At 36.4% G+C, this 16,335-nt stretch overlaps 1 protein-coding gene across 1 annotated transcript; it reads right to left on the bottom strand.

Moving 5' to 3' along the window:
• Nucleotides 1-253: 253 nt before the first annotated feature.
• On the bottom strand, nucleotides 254-4,005 carry LOC114725048 (WD repeat-containing protein 36; the record flags this gene model as incomplete). Its single annotated transcript, XM_028911502.1, has 8 exons — nucleotides 3,957-4,005; nucleotides 3,388-3,505; nucleotides 2,137-2,296; nucleotides 1,922-1,949; nucleotides 1,732-1,832; nucleotides 1,189-1,392; nucleotides 849-1,092; nucleotides 254-429 (listed from the first exon to the last, which is right to left on the bottom strand). Coding segments are annotated over exons 1-8 (1,080 nt in total), but the record flags the coding sequence as incomplete, so codon positions are not given.
• Nucleotides 4,006-16,335: the final 12,330 nt, after the last annotated feature.

Here is a 16,335-nt window from a genome sequence, read left to right as displayed (position 1 = left end):
AAGAAGTCGACCAAGTCATTGAGCAAAGTAAAACAGATTTGTAGTGATTAGCATAAGGTTGCAAATACTTAAACTTACTTTCATCTATTGTTTTATTTCCAAAGCAAATAAAACAAATGTCTAGAGTTATACCCAACAAATAATAGCCATCCACACATAATATTTGTTAAGAGATTTAGTAAACATACAAAATCATCTTGTTTAAGAAGCAAAAAATGATTGCCATATGTCTTGATAATAAAAATAATCTCACTTTAATAGAGTTGTCTTCTGAAGAACTCATCAGCACTGGCTCCTTAGGAAAAAAATGTAACGAAGTTATTGATCCATCATGAGCCTCTTTTATGACAGATTGGAGCCTCTTCTTTTCCAAATTCCATATGTTTACAACTCCAGATGAACCTCCCGAAGCAAGAAGAGGTTGCCCGTCTAAAAAAAACAGAATAGCAAGTAGACAAGTGTAACGTTAAAGGTCTAAATTACAGTGTTCTCTCAATTGGACCTAAATCTAGTTACAACCAACCAGAATGAAGATAGGAGATAAACAAATATAGCATTTTCACTGTAATTTAATCCTTTTTACAAATTAGTTCTACATCTATTTTACTTCAATTCAAATCACCATAAAATGTGAAAATGAAAATTTGTCTTGCCTGTAGTTCATTTACAAATCCTTTTCACAAGAAGAGGAATCAATCAAGATTTCCATGTTGATAAAAATAACTATCAAAACAAGGGGGGAAAATCCTGTCCACATTGTACAGTTCTTTTAAGATAGAACCATAGTGATATGCAATGCTTACCATTGACAAATTAAAATAACAAAAAGAAAATTTTCAAGCACTTACCAGTGCTAAAAGATAAGGCAGTCACAGAACCCCGCGTAGAGTGGGTAAATGTAAATAACTCTTCATCATATCGAAGGTTGTGAACATGAATCCTTCCATCTGCACAACCAACAGCAACAACATCGAGGGCAGGAGAAGATATGCAAGACATGATAGGTGAATTCCATCCCTTAAACTCATATATTTTTTTCCTTGTGCTGATGTTCCAAAGTTGCATCGCACCTTGTTCACTCCCAATAAGAACCTGTTGAAATGCTTCCGTATTACACAAGATGATTGCATATCTAAATTGAACAAGTTCTAATTAAAAAAAATTCTTCATAAGGAAAAAGATATTCACCTTGTTAAGGTAAGTATCTGGATGCATTATACAACTAACGGTAAACTTATCATCTAACTTCATGGGCCCAAATGGAGCAAGGTTCTGATCAATCCCCTTAAAGGCCCATATGTACATATCACCATGGGCATCAACACTAATGATATGCTCCCCAAACAAAAGTAAGAAATTGACTTTAGCATTATGTTTCCTCCAAGTTGCTACCTGAAAGAGGCATGGCATTAACTTCAATCCAAAAAAACACTAAATCCATTTCCTTCGAGCATTTCTTTTGGCCAGTTGCTATCAATTTGATTGGTGATATTTTATTCCAAATTTTCAAACTCAAGCTTATGAAAATTCAAGAAATTTTTGCATAATAAAATTGAGCAACCTAGCATGAAGAAGAAGAAAATTAAAAATAAAAAATATAACATATATTTTAAAACGGTAAACCAGTCAGTGGTAACTTTGAACAAACAACATTAAGGACCTAGCATATTTTTCTTCTATTTATTTCTGTGTTAGGGAAGGGCAGTGTTTGCAGCATATCATGGAGAAAACCTGGTGCGCTCGCTTGAAAACTGCAATGTCATTTCCATATGCAGCAAAAGTGTATTCTCTGTAGGAAGCAAGAGCTCTAATCTTCTTTGGCAGCTGAGGACCTTTCATAAAAATAGAACATTCCAATAAAAAAGGATTGATCCATAAAATATGTGTGAATGAAAAATTAATAAGGAAACATAAGCCTCACCAACTTGAACCAAATTGAGCTTTGCACACTGCATAGAGAAAGTGCCACATTGACAGTCAAGTTGATTGAAAGTTATAGCACAAATGAATGATATGATCAATACAACCAGACCAAATTAACATCAACCTATTCAAAAAATTATAAGCACTCTAGACATTACAAAATAAAGATCAGCATCAACATATTTAAAAGGCTTTGAGCAATAATGAAATTACGTTGTAAATTTGAAAGGCCTTCCCAACGCTGACTGTGACAAAAGTTTCAGTACCAAGTCTTTGAACGGACACAGGGACAATGCTTGTTATGTATCCAATTGCTCTGTAGGGTTCAAATATACCCATCTTTTGCTTCAAAAATAGTAGAAAAGGAGAAGCCCTGAACAATAACAAGGAGAAAAAAAATTGTTACTAGGAAGGCCACGGGTAGGGGGTGGAAACAGGCCAAATCAGGCCTGGCTTTCCTCTTTGAAGGCCTAGGCCTACTAGCTTGTTTATGGTTTTTTGAAAAATACAGGCTTTTAAACAGTCTTCAGGCCAGGCCAGGCTTTTGTACAAGTCAAGCTTAGTCTGAAAAATAAGCCTTTAACAGGCCACAGGCCAGGCTCAAGCTGATTTGTTACAAGACAGGCCAAGACTATTAAGAGGAAAGCTTGGCATGGCCTGTTTCCACCCTTACTAAATAGTAAACACAAAGAAAAAGCAATTGTTCAAGATTAGTTGATTGTAAAAGTCAAACATGCAGCAACTCAAGCAATTAGACTGGAACCTGAATAGTACTAATAATACAACAGTATCCTTGATTTGAACCTTCAAACGTACCATACAGCTTCACAGTACATTCTCAAAAATGATTGAGCATAAATATCAAATTAGACAAGGAACAAAGTAGACCAAATAGAAAGCCACTAGATTCCAACGCAAAAACAATCGATTTAGATGGTCCCCCAGGAACAGGGAAGTCATTTTTACCAAAGGCTGTATAGCCACATAGGCAGAATCACCATTCATTATATATACTGTATTGCATTCCTCATGGCGCAGATGTCGGGGGTTGGCTCATTATGGAACGAATACTGTTATATCGAACTCAATCAAGGATGTCTTAACCAAAAAGCTATTTCAATTTTCAAATTAATCTTCTTTAAAGTGCATATCGATATTCCCAACTTATGTATTGCATTTATAAACTTTAGCTTTTTGGTTTTGTTTAGTCAGACTTCAATTTCTAATGTACCTTTATATAATAACTTCGACGCTTCTTGGTTTATCCTGTATATATTGCAAGTTAGAAAATTTTAAGTTCGACTAATAGTGAGAGAAACTAGAAACAAAGAAGAAACGGGAAATCTGAATCAACGAAGAAAAGGATATAAAACCAGGAATATGAAACCAGATGGTTGAGACATGTGAGAGCAAGAACAAGGATAAAGAACATAAGAATCAATATGATCTAGGAGAGATATTCACCTGACGACAATGAAGATGGGTAGAGGAAGAGAGGCGGCGGCGCCGGTATCTGCAGGGGCGGGTGGCGTCGACGACGACTGGGGGAGAGGCAACAGGCACCGATGCGGAAGAAGAGCGGCTGAACACCGAAGAGAAAGAAACGAGAAGGGCTTACAAGTTGAAAGGGCAACACCGGAATATCATAAAGAAGCTATGGGAGAATTTCTGTCGAATAAAATATTGCATAAAAATAGTGTCCAAAAAAAAAATTACTTTCATCCATCTCTAGCTTCTTTTTTTTTTTTTTGTGCCCAGATTGCCGTGTTACTTTGAGCCTATTTGGTTTAATTCCATTGCGTATATAGAATGCTAATCCTTATTGTATTAGTATAAATGACAAGTTTGGTTTTGTGTAATGCTAATAAAGGAGATTGTATTGGTAACAAGGATGGTAGATTTTTTGGGTAATATCTATATCCAAAGAGGACCTATAAATGATCATCACATAGTTGTAATTATCCTCAATAACTCATGTAAAAAGACGTCATTTGCCCTTAATATTTATCCTTTGCATCCCTTTCTCTCCAAACCCCCTCCTTCATCTATTTCCCTCTCCAACCGTCGTCTTCTTCCCTCCATTGATCGTATTAATAGGATTCCCCCTTATTTTTGTCTTACTTTTTCACCTATTCGAAGCAATCGTTAATGAGATTGCATTAATAGTTTTTCAATGGAAGTCGGAACCTACATCAAAAATTCTAAATTGTTTATCACAGGTTTTGTACTAGAATCGTAATTCATATTAGAGATTGACACATTAAAATCGAGGATGAACCCTTAAAATAATCCTCCTCATATCGCAAAGCTACACAGAATATGCCACATCGACCTAATTACTCTATGAATTCTCTTTATGCTCTAAGATTGAGTTCATGGCAGCTAATCTCACAATGCTTGAAGCCGTATCAGAGGAGAAACCATTTAGTGGAAACAAGATCCATGTGGCTTATTTCGGCATTAGAAAAGGAAATCATTACACGAGTCTTCCCAATATATTGACCACACATCAAAATGGGAAGCAAGCAACTACTGGGAAGTTCCTTAGCGTTGCTGAAAATGATGTGGAAGAGGGGTTGAAGATGGCTGGTGGGTGATATATTAAGCTTTTCTTTACCTTTTTACTAAGGGCAATATGGGTCTTTCATTATTATTTTATCTGGTTAAATTTCAAAAATAATTTTTTGCCTTATCTTCTTAATAAGCTACCAAACACATTAATGGGAGTAAAGATTGCATTGCATTAATATATCTAAGGATCAAGGAATTGAACCAAACGAGCTCTTCATGTAAAGAAAAAGTACATTTAAGTTTCCATTAAAAAAAAAACCATTAAAGTGAATCAGCTATAAAAGCCTGTAGGCTTGTACAGTATCCATGAAGATAAGCAAAGCACTAGTGGACGGATAGTAGTTCTGTTTTGACAACTTTAATTAGCATATGAGACAAGGTACTTAAATATCCTAAAATTATTTATGAAGGAGCACTCAACATCTGAAAATACTTTTTTTCGCTCTTATATAGCCTAAAAGTTTTATTTAGTAGCATTTTTAACCTGAATTATTATCTTCTGTTAAGTTTAACTGTTAAAGATATTGGTCAAACCACATAATTTAACTGTCAAACTTAAAGACAGATAACAATTAGGATAATTTTGCTATAAAAATTAACTTTTAGAGCATATAAGAGCCAAAAAAGCTTCCAGAACATATAACAGCCAAAAAACTTCTTTTAGTATTGGGTGCTCCTTCATTGATATTTTTAGGATATTTAAACACCTTATCCTATTAGCATATCAATAATTAAATTAGTCCAATCCCACCATATCAACAATTTTCCCTCCCCCCACCAAAAAATAATAATTTTATTGAACCAAACAACCTTATCTCTCCTTTTTCACTCCTTCCCTTTTTCTACTCCTAAAAAAACCCCAACCAATCATTGCATAAGTGGAAGAAGATTAATTTTAATAAAAGAGACTTTTTATCTGAACTGATTTTTGCAAATTGAAATTAAAATAAAAGTCAGTTAATATAATATGATTTATGTTTCAATATTTCTTTTATAAAAAAAATCAGTTTAACGTATGAAAAATGATTAAGAAAGATATAAATTTTATAATGTATGCGCCTATATTATTATATTATATGTATATAATTTGATAACTTTAAGAGAAAAATTAAAATTAAAATTATTTAAAAAATTTATTAATGTATTACTAGGAAAAATTTGCAAATATTAAAAAATACTTGATTGGATATTTAATGGATAAAAATGTATACAAATTCTAGAATCATGAGAAAGTTAATTTTTTAACTAATTAATAATATTGCATTATTACATATGTTAAATTTTTTTTTTGGCCGAAGAGGTTAAAAGATTATTTTCATGCATTTCTAGCTCTTTTGACTCTATGTATAGAAAAAAACTTTTTTTTATGAATAGATATACAAAAGGAAATAGACCTATTTACTAGAAAAAGTAACCGTCCTAAACATTGAGAAAATGTAATCCTCTAACTAGAAACTCATCAAACTTAAAGGAATGTTAACACCATTATCATGTTAATTAAAGGAAATGGGTTGCAAAAATTGTTCCAAATTTTCTTGCTCTATCTCATAACCATAGTATAAAAGAATAAGGCAACCAATCAACATCGTAACATATCATGGTTATAAAAGAATCCCACTCCATGTTAGGAAAGGATTATATCCCCTAACATGGTTATAAAAAGCTTCTTATGTACCTGATTAACATAGTTGTGACATAATATAACAAGACTAAATTTAACTTATTTCAAAGCAATCCTCAGTAATATCAATTGCGGATCCTCGGCTCGCAAAGGCTCTCGACAAGAAATTTATAATTTAGAACATATAAATAGTTTCAATATTGAGAATATACAAAATGTATAAAGATGTCCTAGGTGACAAATAACTCATAATTAAACATAATAAGGTTCGAAGCATGATCACCAATGAAAGTTACCTCACGCCTCCAGTTTCTTCCCCATTGTGGCTCTTTGACTGCTCTTACTTAAAAATGGTAAATATAACAAAATGAGAGTACTGTCTCAATGATAAAAACTCCTATCCACCTAAGAGGCGCCAAATGAGACTAATAGTTAAAATAATCATTAAACACATTACTATCATGTAATAGGTAACATATATCACAAACATATAAGCTAAAAGAAACATTAACATATATGCATGCTTTAACCATAATTTATTATCTATTATTAATCATTCAATTCTTGCCTTATATCCTCCGTATAACTACCGACTTGAACTCATTGGCTAAGTCATAATTGTGTGACTAGTGACTCTCACAAGCTTCCCACACATGTGATGCAGACTGACGAAAGTCAGTAAAGTACATACAGGCCATGGGTTCATCCGAAGAAGGGATGTGCAGCCCCAATGAGTTTATTTCTAGTACCTTGTTGTGTACACTACCTTCAGGGTATGCTGCCCCGAGATACTTCTGGAATATTGCAAATGGAGGTGTGCTACCTTCTCTAAAAGGGCTAACTAGAGTATACGCTATAAAAGTAAACCACGTGGTGTTATGTTATATTACCATTATATCACCTCCTCACATTAATATATAAATTACAATTACATTATAACATTTCTTAATCATTATCTACTTCCCAAGCACATAAGCACATACAAGGTTTATAATAAAAGGACCTGAGGAGTACGTCATATTATAGTTCTATCATGTATTTCTACCCCAAAAAGATTGACGTGTAAAGATGTATTTTCAATAGGGGTGTTCATCAAGCCCGCTAGCCCAGTATGCCTGCCCGAGCCCGTGAAAAAAATAGCCCTACCCAGCCCGAAAAAAAACAGCCCAAAGAAAATGGGCATATTATGGGCAGGGCTGGGCTGCGGGCACGGTGTGCTACCCTGCCAGTTTGACCCTGCCCGTGATATATATATTTATAATTCTTTTTTTTCCAGAAATACTTATAATGATATATATATATATATATAATAATATATATTATTCTCTCCTCTTTTATTTGTTCTAGATACATTTAGTGGTATGTGTAATTCTTCCTTCTTAGTATCTTTTTAATGTTTTTCTAATCTGGTTTAGTATCTTTTAGTTTGTTTTCATTGTTGGTTGTCTTGCAAAGATGCAAAAACAAGCTCACTTTAGTGTTGTATTAAAAGATATATCAATTTAAGACAAATCAAAGTTATTGATTTGTTGAATTTATTGTTTATTCAAGTATTATTTCTTTAAAGTTGTTATAAGATACCCTTACTTCAACTAAAAATTTTTTCACCAAGGTATCACTATTTGGGCTTGGAAGCCTACCCTGCCCAACCCGTTATTACCCAGCCCGAAATGGTTAGGGCTTCTATGGGCAGGGCAAGGTTTTGCAGCCCGCTCATCTTTCGGGCACTCCTAATTTTCAATATGTTTAGTAAAATCAGAAAAAAAAATATTGAAAATGAAACTGGACTTGTTCATTTTTTTTTTTCCAAATCTAATCCTTTCATGTTTTGAGGAATTGAATTTTTTGGTGAATTTTATAAGCATATGTATCCTCCTATTGAAGACAATATTTTTTTTTTGTTGCCCAGAATATCTTTCCACCTGAACGATAAGATACTAATCTCTCGGGATAGTGTCAAACACCATAGTGAGGACCCCTCCCAACAGTGTTTTTTCCATGCGCACCGCTCCAAGAATCGAACCCAAGACATGATGTTTAAGGTGCCCAAATCTCTTCCACTTAGACTAACACTTGTTGGTTATTAAAGACAATCATGTTCGGGATATTATCGGGTACTAAGTATTGATAATAGAAAGTGGGCTAACTCACATGACCCACCAGAGTTGATAAAATCTCCATCAACTCAACTTGTCCCATTTTTTGCCAGGCCCAAAGTGGGCTGGTCTCGGTTCCCACCTATATGACCAAGCCTAAAGAAATCCGACTTCTAAAATTGTGTCGTCATCAAAGAGAGCCTAAACAAACATCACTTAGATTTAGTGAAAGAAACTAGCTAGTCTCTCATAACATGATGAATCAAAGTTCAAATTTTCACTGAGAGATGTACCTACATTAAATCCGATAATACATTGAATAGGATTACTTTTAATAAGAGTATACCTATGCTTAGGGAAAAAAAATCAACGAAGCCTCAACTAAATTATTGTGAAATAATGCAATATGTGTGTCAAATAAAGTCCCACATGGGAAAGATGAGAAGAAGTCTAAGTGTATAAATGAGATCAAGCATCCTTGGGGGGGTAAATGGGCCAAGAGGAAGTGGGCCTCGCGCACACAACAACAGGCCACCAGGAGGGAAACGCAGTTGTAAACCGGCGATTTCCCCCCCTGCGCGTGAATTAAACGCGGTAAAGCCTCATTTTACGAAAATTATTTTAAACTTTGTTGAATATTTTTTAATAAAATTATGCTTACCAGAAAAGCCTTATTTTGGACCTGTTAAAAGTCAAGAGGCTTACTGTTTCGTTTTGTGGCCGACCGGACGCGTCTCGCGGGGTGTAGGCGAACGTTGTGTGCACCAACGTTCGCGTCGTTCCGTCTCCAACGGAACCTTACGTTGCTTCGGTCGTACCCGCTCGGCGAAACAGAGGGATGCGTCCTCCGGGGATGTGGCCATTCGCGCCTATATAAGGGACTGTCCAGGCAGCGTGAAGATACACTGTTCCATCCTCTTCCTCTTCTCTCCCGCTGTGTTTCCTGTTACAATCGCTTTCGCTGTTCTGCTACCTTGCTTCGCAGGAAGGGTTCGTTTGATCCTGGGGAGTGCCGCTGCCTGTTACACCGAGAGGCTGCGGAATATCTCTCAAGGACAGTGTCCTTGTGACGCGACTCGAACCGGATTTGCTGTTCCTCATTTGCTGCCGCCAACAATCTTGAGAGATATCCTGAACAATGGCTGCAAACAACGACGCTGCTGGCTCCAGTGCTGTTCCTGTCAGCGTTCCCCTGAACGTCCCGGCAGCCATACCGCTTCCTAGGCCATTCCCTGACACATCCAAGATAGAAATGTTCGATGGAAGCAACTTTAGGCGGTGGCAAGAACGTGTCTACACAATTCTGGACATGCATGGAGTTGTCAATGCGCTAACTCAATCAGAACCTGCTGCAGATGCTGATCAAGGACAGAAGGATATGTGGCACCAGGCCAACAAAGTATGCAGGCACACTTTGATCAGTACACTATCTAATGATTGTTTGACATCTACAGCGTCTACAAAGAGGCCAAGCAAATATGGGAATCATTGGTTCTCAAATATACTGCTGAGGACGCTGGGAAGCAGAAATTTGTGGTCGGAAACTTCTATAGGTGGGAGATGACCGATGACAAAGACATCAAGCTTCAATCAATGAATATCACAAATTACTGGAGGAACTTCGGGCTGAAAAGATCAATCTTCCTGACGAGTTCATCGCTGGGGTCCTGATTGAAAAGCTACCAACCTCATGGAACAACTACAAACAACAACTCAAGCATAAACAGAAACAATTGTCGCTTACCGGCTTGATCACTCACATCATCATTGAAGATACCAACAGAAGGACAATACAAGCAGCGAAAGAGAAAGAGACGGCTGCCAAAGCAAATCTAGTGGAAACAAAACCACGCAACAAGAGGTACGACCCTAACTCAAAGAAACAGAAAAATAAGAAACCTGATTACAAACCCAAAGGCACTAACTCCAAATTCAAGAAGAAGGGCAATTGTTTTGTTTGTGGCAAACCTGGACATTATGCAGCACAGTGCAGGAAGAGGGCTAAGGGAAGTTTTCAAAAGGATGAAAATCCTCCCAAGCCAAATGTGAATTTGGTTGAAGGAGATGACAGCGACAATGACGAAGTAATTGCTGCAATGCTTTCTCAGGCCCTCCTCATCTCTGATGTGAGAAAATGGGTGGTAGACTCTGGGGCTACCAAGCACATATGTGCAAACAGGGAAATGTATACCTCCTTCGAAGAAGGGGAAGATCAAATTTATCTCGCTGACTCCCGAACTGCAAAGGTTCAGGGAAAGGGAAAAGTGGTGCTGAAACTCACATCTGGGAAGTCTCTAGTGCTAAATGATGTTCTGTATGTGCCCGATATGAGAGCAAATTTAATTTCTGTGGCTCTCTTGGGAAAGGCTGGGGTGAAAGTGTCATTTGAGTCTGACAAAATTGTGATGACAAAGAACAATGTTCTTGTGGGGAAGGGTTACTGTAATCAAGGTCTCTTTGTACTGAGTGTCGATATGAATGATAATGCATCTTCTTCTGTTTACTTGGTTGATTCTTATGATCTATGGCATGCTAGATTAGGGCATATTAATAGGAAATATATCAAAAGGTTGCAACACCTTAAATTAATTTCTGAAACTAAAAGTAATAATATTGGTAAATGCGAGATTTGTGCAGAAACCAAAATGACTAAAAAATCACATTTTCCTACACAAAGAGAGACTGAGTTATTGTCATTAATACATACTGATTTAGGTGATTTGAAACAAACAGAGACTAGAGGTGGTAAAAGATACTATATTACCTTCATTGATGATTTTTCTAGATACACTAAGGTGTACCTGTTAAGAAATAAAGATGAAGCTTTTGAAAAATTTATCTTATATAAGGCAGAGGTAGAAAATCAACTAAGTAGGAAAATTAAAAGAGTTAGATCTGATAGAGGAGGAGAATATTTATTACTAAATGACTTTTGTGAAAAAGAGGGAATAATACATGAAGTAACACCTCCTTACTCACCTGAATCTAATGGAGTTGCAGAAAGGAAAAATAGAACTTTAAAAGAGATGATGAATGCTTTGCTTGTAGTTCTGGTGCACCTGATAACTTATGGGGTGAAGCTTGTTATCTGCTTGCTTTTTACAAAATAGAATACCTCATAGGAAAACTAACAAAACACCTTATGAGTTGTGGAAAGGTTTTGTACCTAATCTTAAATATTTGAAAGTGTGGGGGTGCCTTGCAAAAGTTTTATTGCCTGATTTTAAGAAAAGGAAAATTGGTTCTAAAACTGTTGACTGTATGTTCATTGGTTATGCTCAACAAAGTGCTGCTTATCGTTTTTTAGTTTTGAATCAAAACACAATTACTGAAACAAAAGATGCTGAATTTTTTGAAAACATTTTTCCATTAAAAGTTGAGCATATTCCCAAAGGTGTTGAAAATCCTTCTGCCTCTTTCCAAGAAAAAACAAATCAAGTTTTGATTGAAGAATTACGGAGAAGTAAAAGACAGAGAAAGGAAACATCCTTTGGAGATGATTTTTACACATTTTTAGTACAAAATGAACCTAGAAACTTTTATGAAGCAATCTCTTCTCCGGATGCAGAGCTTTGGAAAGAAGCAATTAAAGATGAAATAGACTCCTTAAATAAAAATAAAACTTGGGTTTTGGTAGACTTGCCTTCAGGAGCAAAACCTATAGGTTGCAAATGGGTCTTTAGGAAAAAATATTTTCCTGATGGAACCATAGATAAATACAAAGCACGGCTTGTAGCTAAGGGTTTTACCCAAAAGGAAAATATTGATTATTTTGATACATTCTCTCCTGTTACAAGGATATCATCTGTTAGAATCCTTATTGCTTTAGCATCAATTCATAAGCTATTTATACATCAAATGGATGTTAAAACAGCATTTCTAAATGGTGATTTAGAAGAGGAAATTTATATGGTACAACCTGAAGGGTGTGCTGTTCCTGGGCAAGAAAACAAAGTATGTAAGTTAGTAAAATCTCTATATGGCTTAAAACAAGCACCCAAACAATGGCATGAGAAGTTAGATCAAGTTTTAATGAGTGGTGGTTTCTCTACTGTCGAAGTAGAAAGATGTGTTTATACAAAGTTGTGAATAATGATTGTGTGATTATTTGTTTATATGTGGATGATATGCTTATTTTTGGAACCAGTATGAATGTGGTGCTTGAAACAAAAATGTTTCTTAATTCAAATTTTGATATGAAAGATCTGGGTGAAGCAAAAATAATCCTAGGTGTTAAAATCACAAGAAATGAAAATGGCATCTTACTTTCTCAGGAACATTATGTTGAGAAAATACTGAGAAAGTTTGAACATTATGATGAAACTCCTTTGAGTACCCCTTATGATGCTAGTGTGCATCTAAAGAAGCATAAAGGAGATCCGATTGCTCAATCTATGTATGCACAGATTATTGGGAGTCTGTTGCACTTGATGAATTATACCAGGCCAGACATAGCATATGCTGTGTGCAGATTGAGCAGATATACTCACTGTCCAGGCAGTGAACATTGGGAAGCTCTGAAGAGATTATTACGATATCTGAAGGGTACCATGAATTATGGTATACTATATAGTGGATTTCCCGCTGTATTAGAAGGATACAGTGATGCTAATTGGATCTCAGATTCAGACGAGACAAAGTCCACTAGCGGTTATGTTTTTACATTTGGTGGTGGAGCTGTCACTTGGAAGTCAGCCAAACAAAGCATCATAACTCGATCCTCAAGGGATTCTGAGTTAGTTGCTATGGAATTGGCTGGTACAGAGGCTGAGTGGTTGAAAAACTTCTTAGCAAATATCCCATTGGGAGACAAGCCAACGCCATCAATATCATTACACTGTGATAACCAGGCATCAATAGCCACGGCCAAAAATAAAACATTTAATGGCAAAAGCAGACACATTCGATTGAGACACAATATTTTAAGGCAGCTGCTAAAGGACGAGGTGATCTCAATCGATTTTGTGAGGTCAGAAATGAACCTAGCAGATCCATTAACAAAACCCCTAGGGAGGAAACAAATTATCGAAACATCGAGGGGAATGGGACTAAAGCCAGTATGATTACGACAGCGATGGCAACCCAACCTTTGTGATTGGTGATCCCATGAAGAAGGTTCAATGGGTAAGAACAAGTCGCTCGTTAGTACTGCTAGCACTAAACCAAAATTACTAGTCCCTTCCTATGATGTGTGAGAAAGTGCTAGATTGCATATTGGAGGGTTGAGCAAAGCTCTTAATGATTTCAAATCCTACGGGATGGTGTATTCAGTGCAGGTACACTTAAATGAAATCACCTCTACGAATGTGGAGTGGGGCCGCTCCTATGAGATCATGGCAAAATCTCTAGAGCATTCGTTATGCACCAGGCACGCGCACGGCCGTTATAACGCGCAAAACCGTCGTTAACAGCGGAAATGTGGGGGTATAATCTGACTTTTAATGCCTCTAGTACACGCCGAAGAGATGACAGTTCATAGAAGCAGGCTTCACTGGCATCTCTGTGTACTAAGTGTTATCAGTCTAGGTCTAGTTCATAGTCGCAAGAACCACTAGATACAATGATTATACCCATGTGTGTAACTCTGGCTCTTTATTTGACACATGTGGGGGATTGTTGTGAAATAATGCAATATGTGTGTCAAATAAAGTCCCACATGGGAAAGATGAGAAGAAGTCTAAGTGTATAAATGAGATCAAGCATCCTTGGGGGGGTAAATGGGCCAAGAGGGAAGTGGGCCTCGCGCACACAACAACAGGCCACCAGGAGGGAAACGCAGTTGTAAACCGGCGATTTCCCCCCTGCGCGTGAATTAAACGCGGTAAAGCCTCATTTTACGAAAATTATTTTAAACTTTGTTGAATATTTTTTAATAAAATTATGCTTACCAGAAAAGCCTTATTTTGGACCTGTTAAAAGTCAAGAGGCTTACTGTTTCGTTTTGTGGCCGACCGGACGCGTCTCGCGGGGTGTAGGCGAACGTTGTGTGCACCAACGTTCGCGTCGTTCCGTCTCCAACGGAACCTTACGTTGCTTCGGTCGTACCCGCTCGGCGAAACAGAGGGATGCGTCCTCCGGGGATGTGGCCATTCGCGCCTATATAAGGGACTGTCCAGGCAGCGTGAAGACACACTGTTCCATCCTCTTCCTCTTCTCTCCCGCTGTGTTTCCTGTTACAATCGCTTTCGCTGTTCTGCTACCTTGCTTCGCAGGAAGGGTTCGTTTGATCCTGGGGAGTGCCGCTGCCTGTTACACCAAGGGGCTGCGGAATATCTCTCAAGGACAGTGTCCTTGTGACGCGACTCGAACCGGATTTGCTGTTCCTCATTTGCTGCCGCCAACAGCTAGTCTATTTTAAATTTTTGGATCACAACGTACTTTTCGAATTGATAATAAACTTACCAGCGCAATGCTTGCTGACATGATACCACGTCAGGGTTTAAAAAAAAATCCCCACAAAAACATTTTTAAGGAAAAATGTTCCTTTTCACCATAACATGATACTGATACTATCTTCTAACTGACATCGTGATCCCTAAATACAACTTTTATTCTTTAACTTCAAAGCCTCATATCCAATGTTTTAAAAGCCGGGCCGGAGCTCGAGCCGGAAAAATTAACGGGTCATGGTTCAAACGGTTAGATCGGTTGAACCGTTCGGTCAGACCGGTAATATGATAATTAAATTAAAAATAACATTATGTACCTATAATAATATATATGTAAGAAATAAATTATTAAATTATTACAATTTTTAAGAAAATTAAATAGAAATAATATATATACATTTAACTTTATATTTGATAAAAAATTAAAAATTCATTTTATATAAAAATATGTAAATAGATCTTATATAACAATGAGACTAAAAATATAAATAAATACGAAATAAAAAACGAATATATATATATTGTATAAGTGAAATAGTAAATGATCAGATTAAAAAAGATGAAAAAGTCTTGTCAGCCTTCACGTGTTACTAGAAGTAAGAGTAAGGTGAATTTAAAATTTACTTCCTCGTTTCCGGTGAGTAATCAGAAGCTTGGCTCGTCCACTTCCTCTGCGACTTTTCTTCTCCTTCTCACCATCAAAGTAGAACTCTGGATGTTCTTTCTTTAACCAGTGTATCTTGCATCCTCCTAAATGCCATAAATGAAAGCTACAACGACTAGAAATTATGGAGAAAAGAAGGGGAAGAAATTGTGGTTAGTATGGTTTATTTGGCTCTTCTCTTTATCCCCCCATCTTCACCGTTATCTCACTCTCCCTATGTTCTTCATTGCTGTTCTTTCTGCGTGTGGGATGGGAGGGGCAAGTGGAAGAATTTCTCTTGGATTCAAAAAATTTCAAATCCGTCCGGTTTTTCTAAAACTGCTCCGGGTTCTGGATTTACTCCGGTTTCCGGCTTAACCGCTGGTTTAACACGATTCAAAACAGCTCAACTCTTCCTCCGGTTAAAACCTTTGAAACGAGCCGGTAAAAGGAGCGGGTGACGGCCGGACCGGTTGGACCATCCGGTCCGGTTCGGCTTTCAAAACCTTGCTCATATCTTGAATTGTGGATTTTGAATTAATTGAGTTTATTAGACATTATTTAATTATTGGTTATTTTTGGGAAAAAAAGTATAAATATTAAAAATTTTGGGCCAACTCATTAATATTTTTAGTTTTCTAATTTTCATGTGGCTTGATATTTTAAATTATGTTTCACGGAAGATTTTTTTTTTTGGCATAAAATGTTTTACGGAAGATTGAATCTTTGAATGTCATATTGTGTCACACTAATTTCCCGAGTGATTAAATTTCAGATGACAGTGTTCATTTCATAGAGAATTTTGAATTATTTTGAATTTAATTTTTTTCTCCCTCTTCCCAGCACTATATTATATTTTATTTGTTTTTGAATATTTAGTCAGAAAAATACTATTAATGGTAACTATGAACACGAGAATGCCATTGAGGTCCCAAAAAACAAAAAGAATACGTGGATATCATCTTTTAATAAAATATGAAGAGATATTTCAAATAAAACCTCGTAATGACATAATATTTATTAAATATAGACTTCATAATGTATGTTTTAAAATTAAAATAATCCATTACGATTCGTTGATTATCTATTTAT

Source organism: Neltuma alba, unplaced genomic scaffold (assembly GCF_004799145.2).
Source record: "Neltuma alba isolate B1F8T4 unplaced genomic scaffold, ASM479914v2 tig00012216_pilon, whole genome shotgun sequence".
Classification (NCBI taxonomy): domain Eukaryota; kingdom Viridiplantae; phylum Streptophyta; class Magnoliopsida; order Fabales; family Fabaceae; genus Neltuma; species Neltuma alba.
Note: the sequence above shows the minus strand (reverse complement) of the source record. Positions and strands in the feature narration are given on the sequence as shown.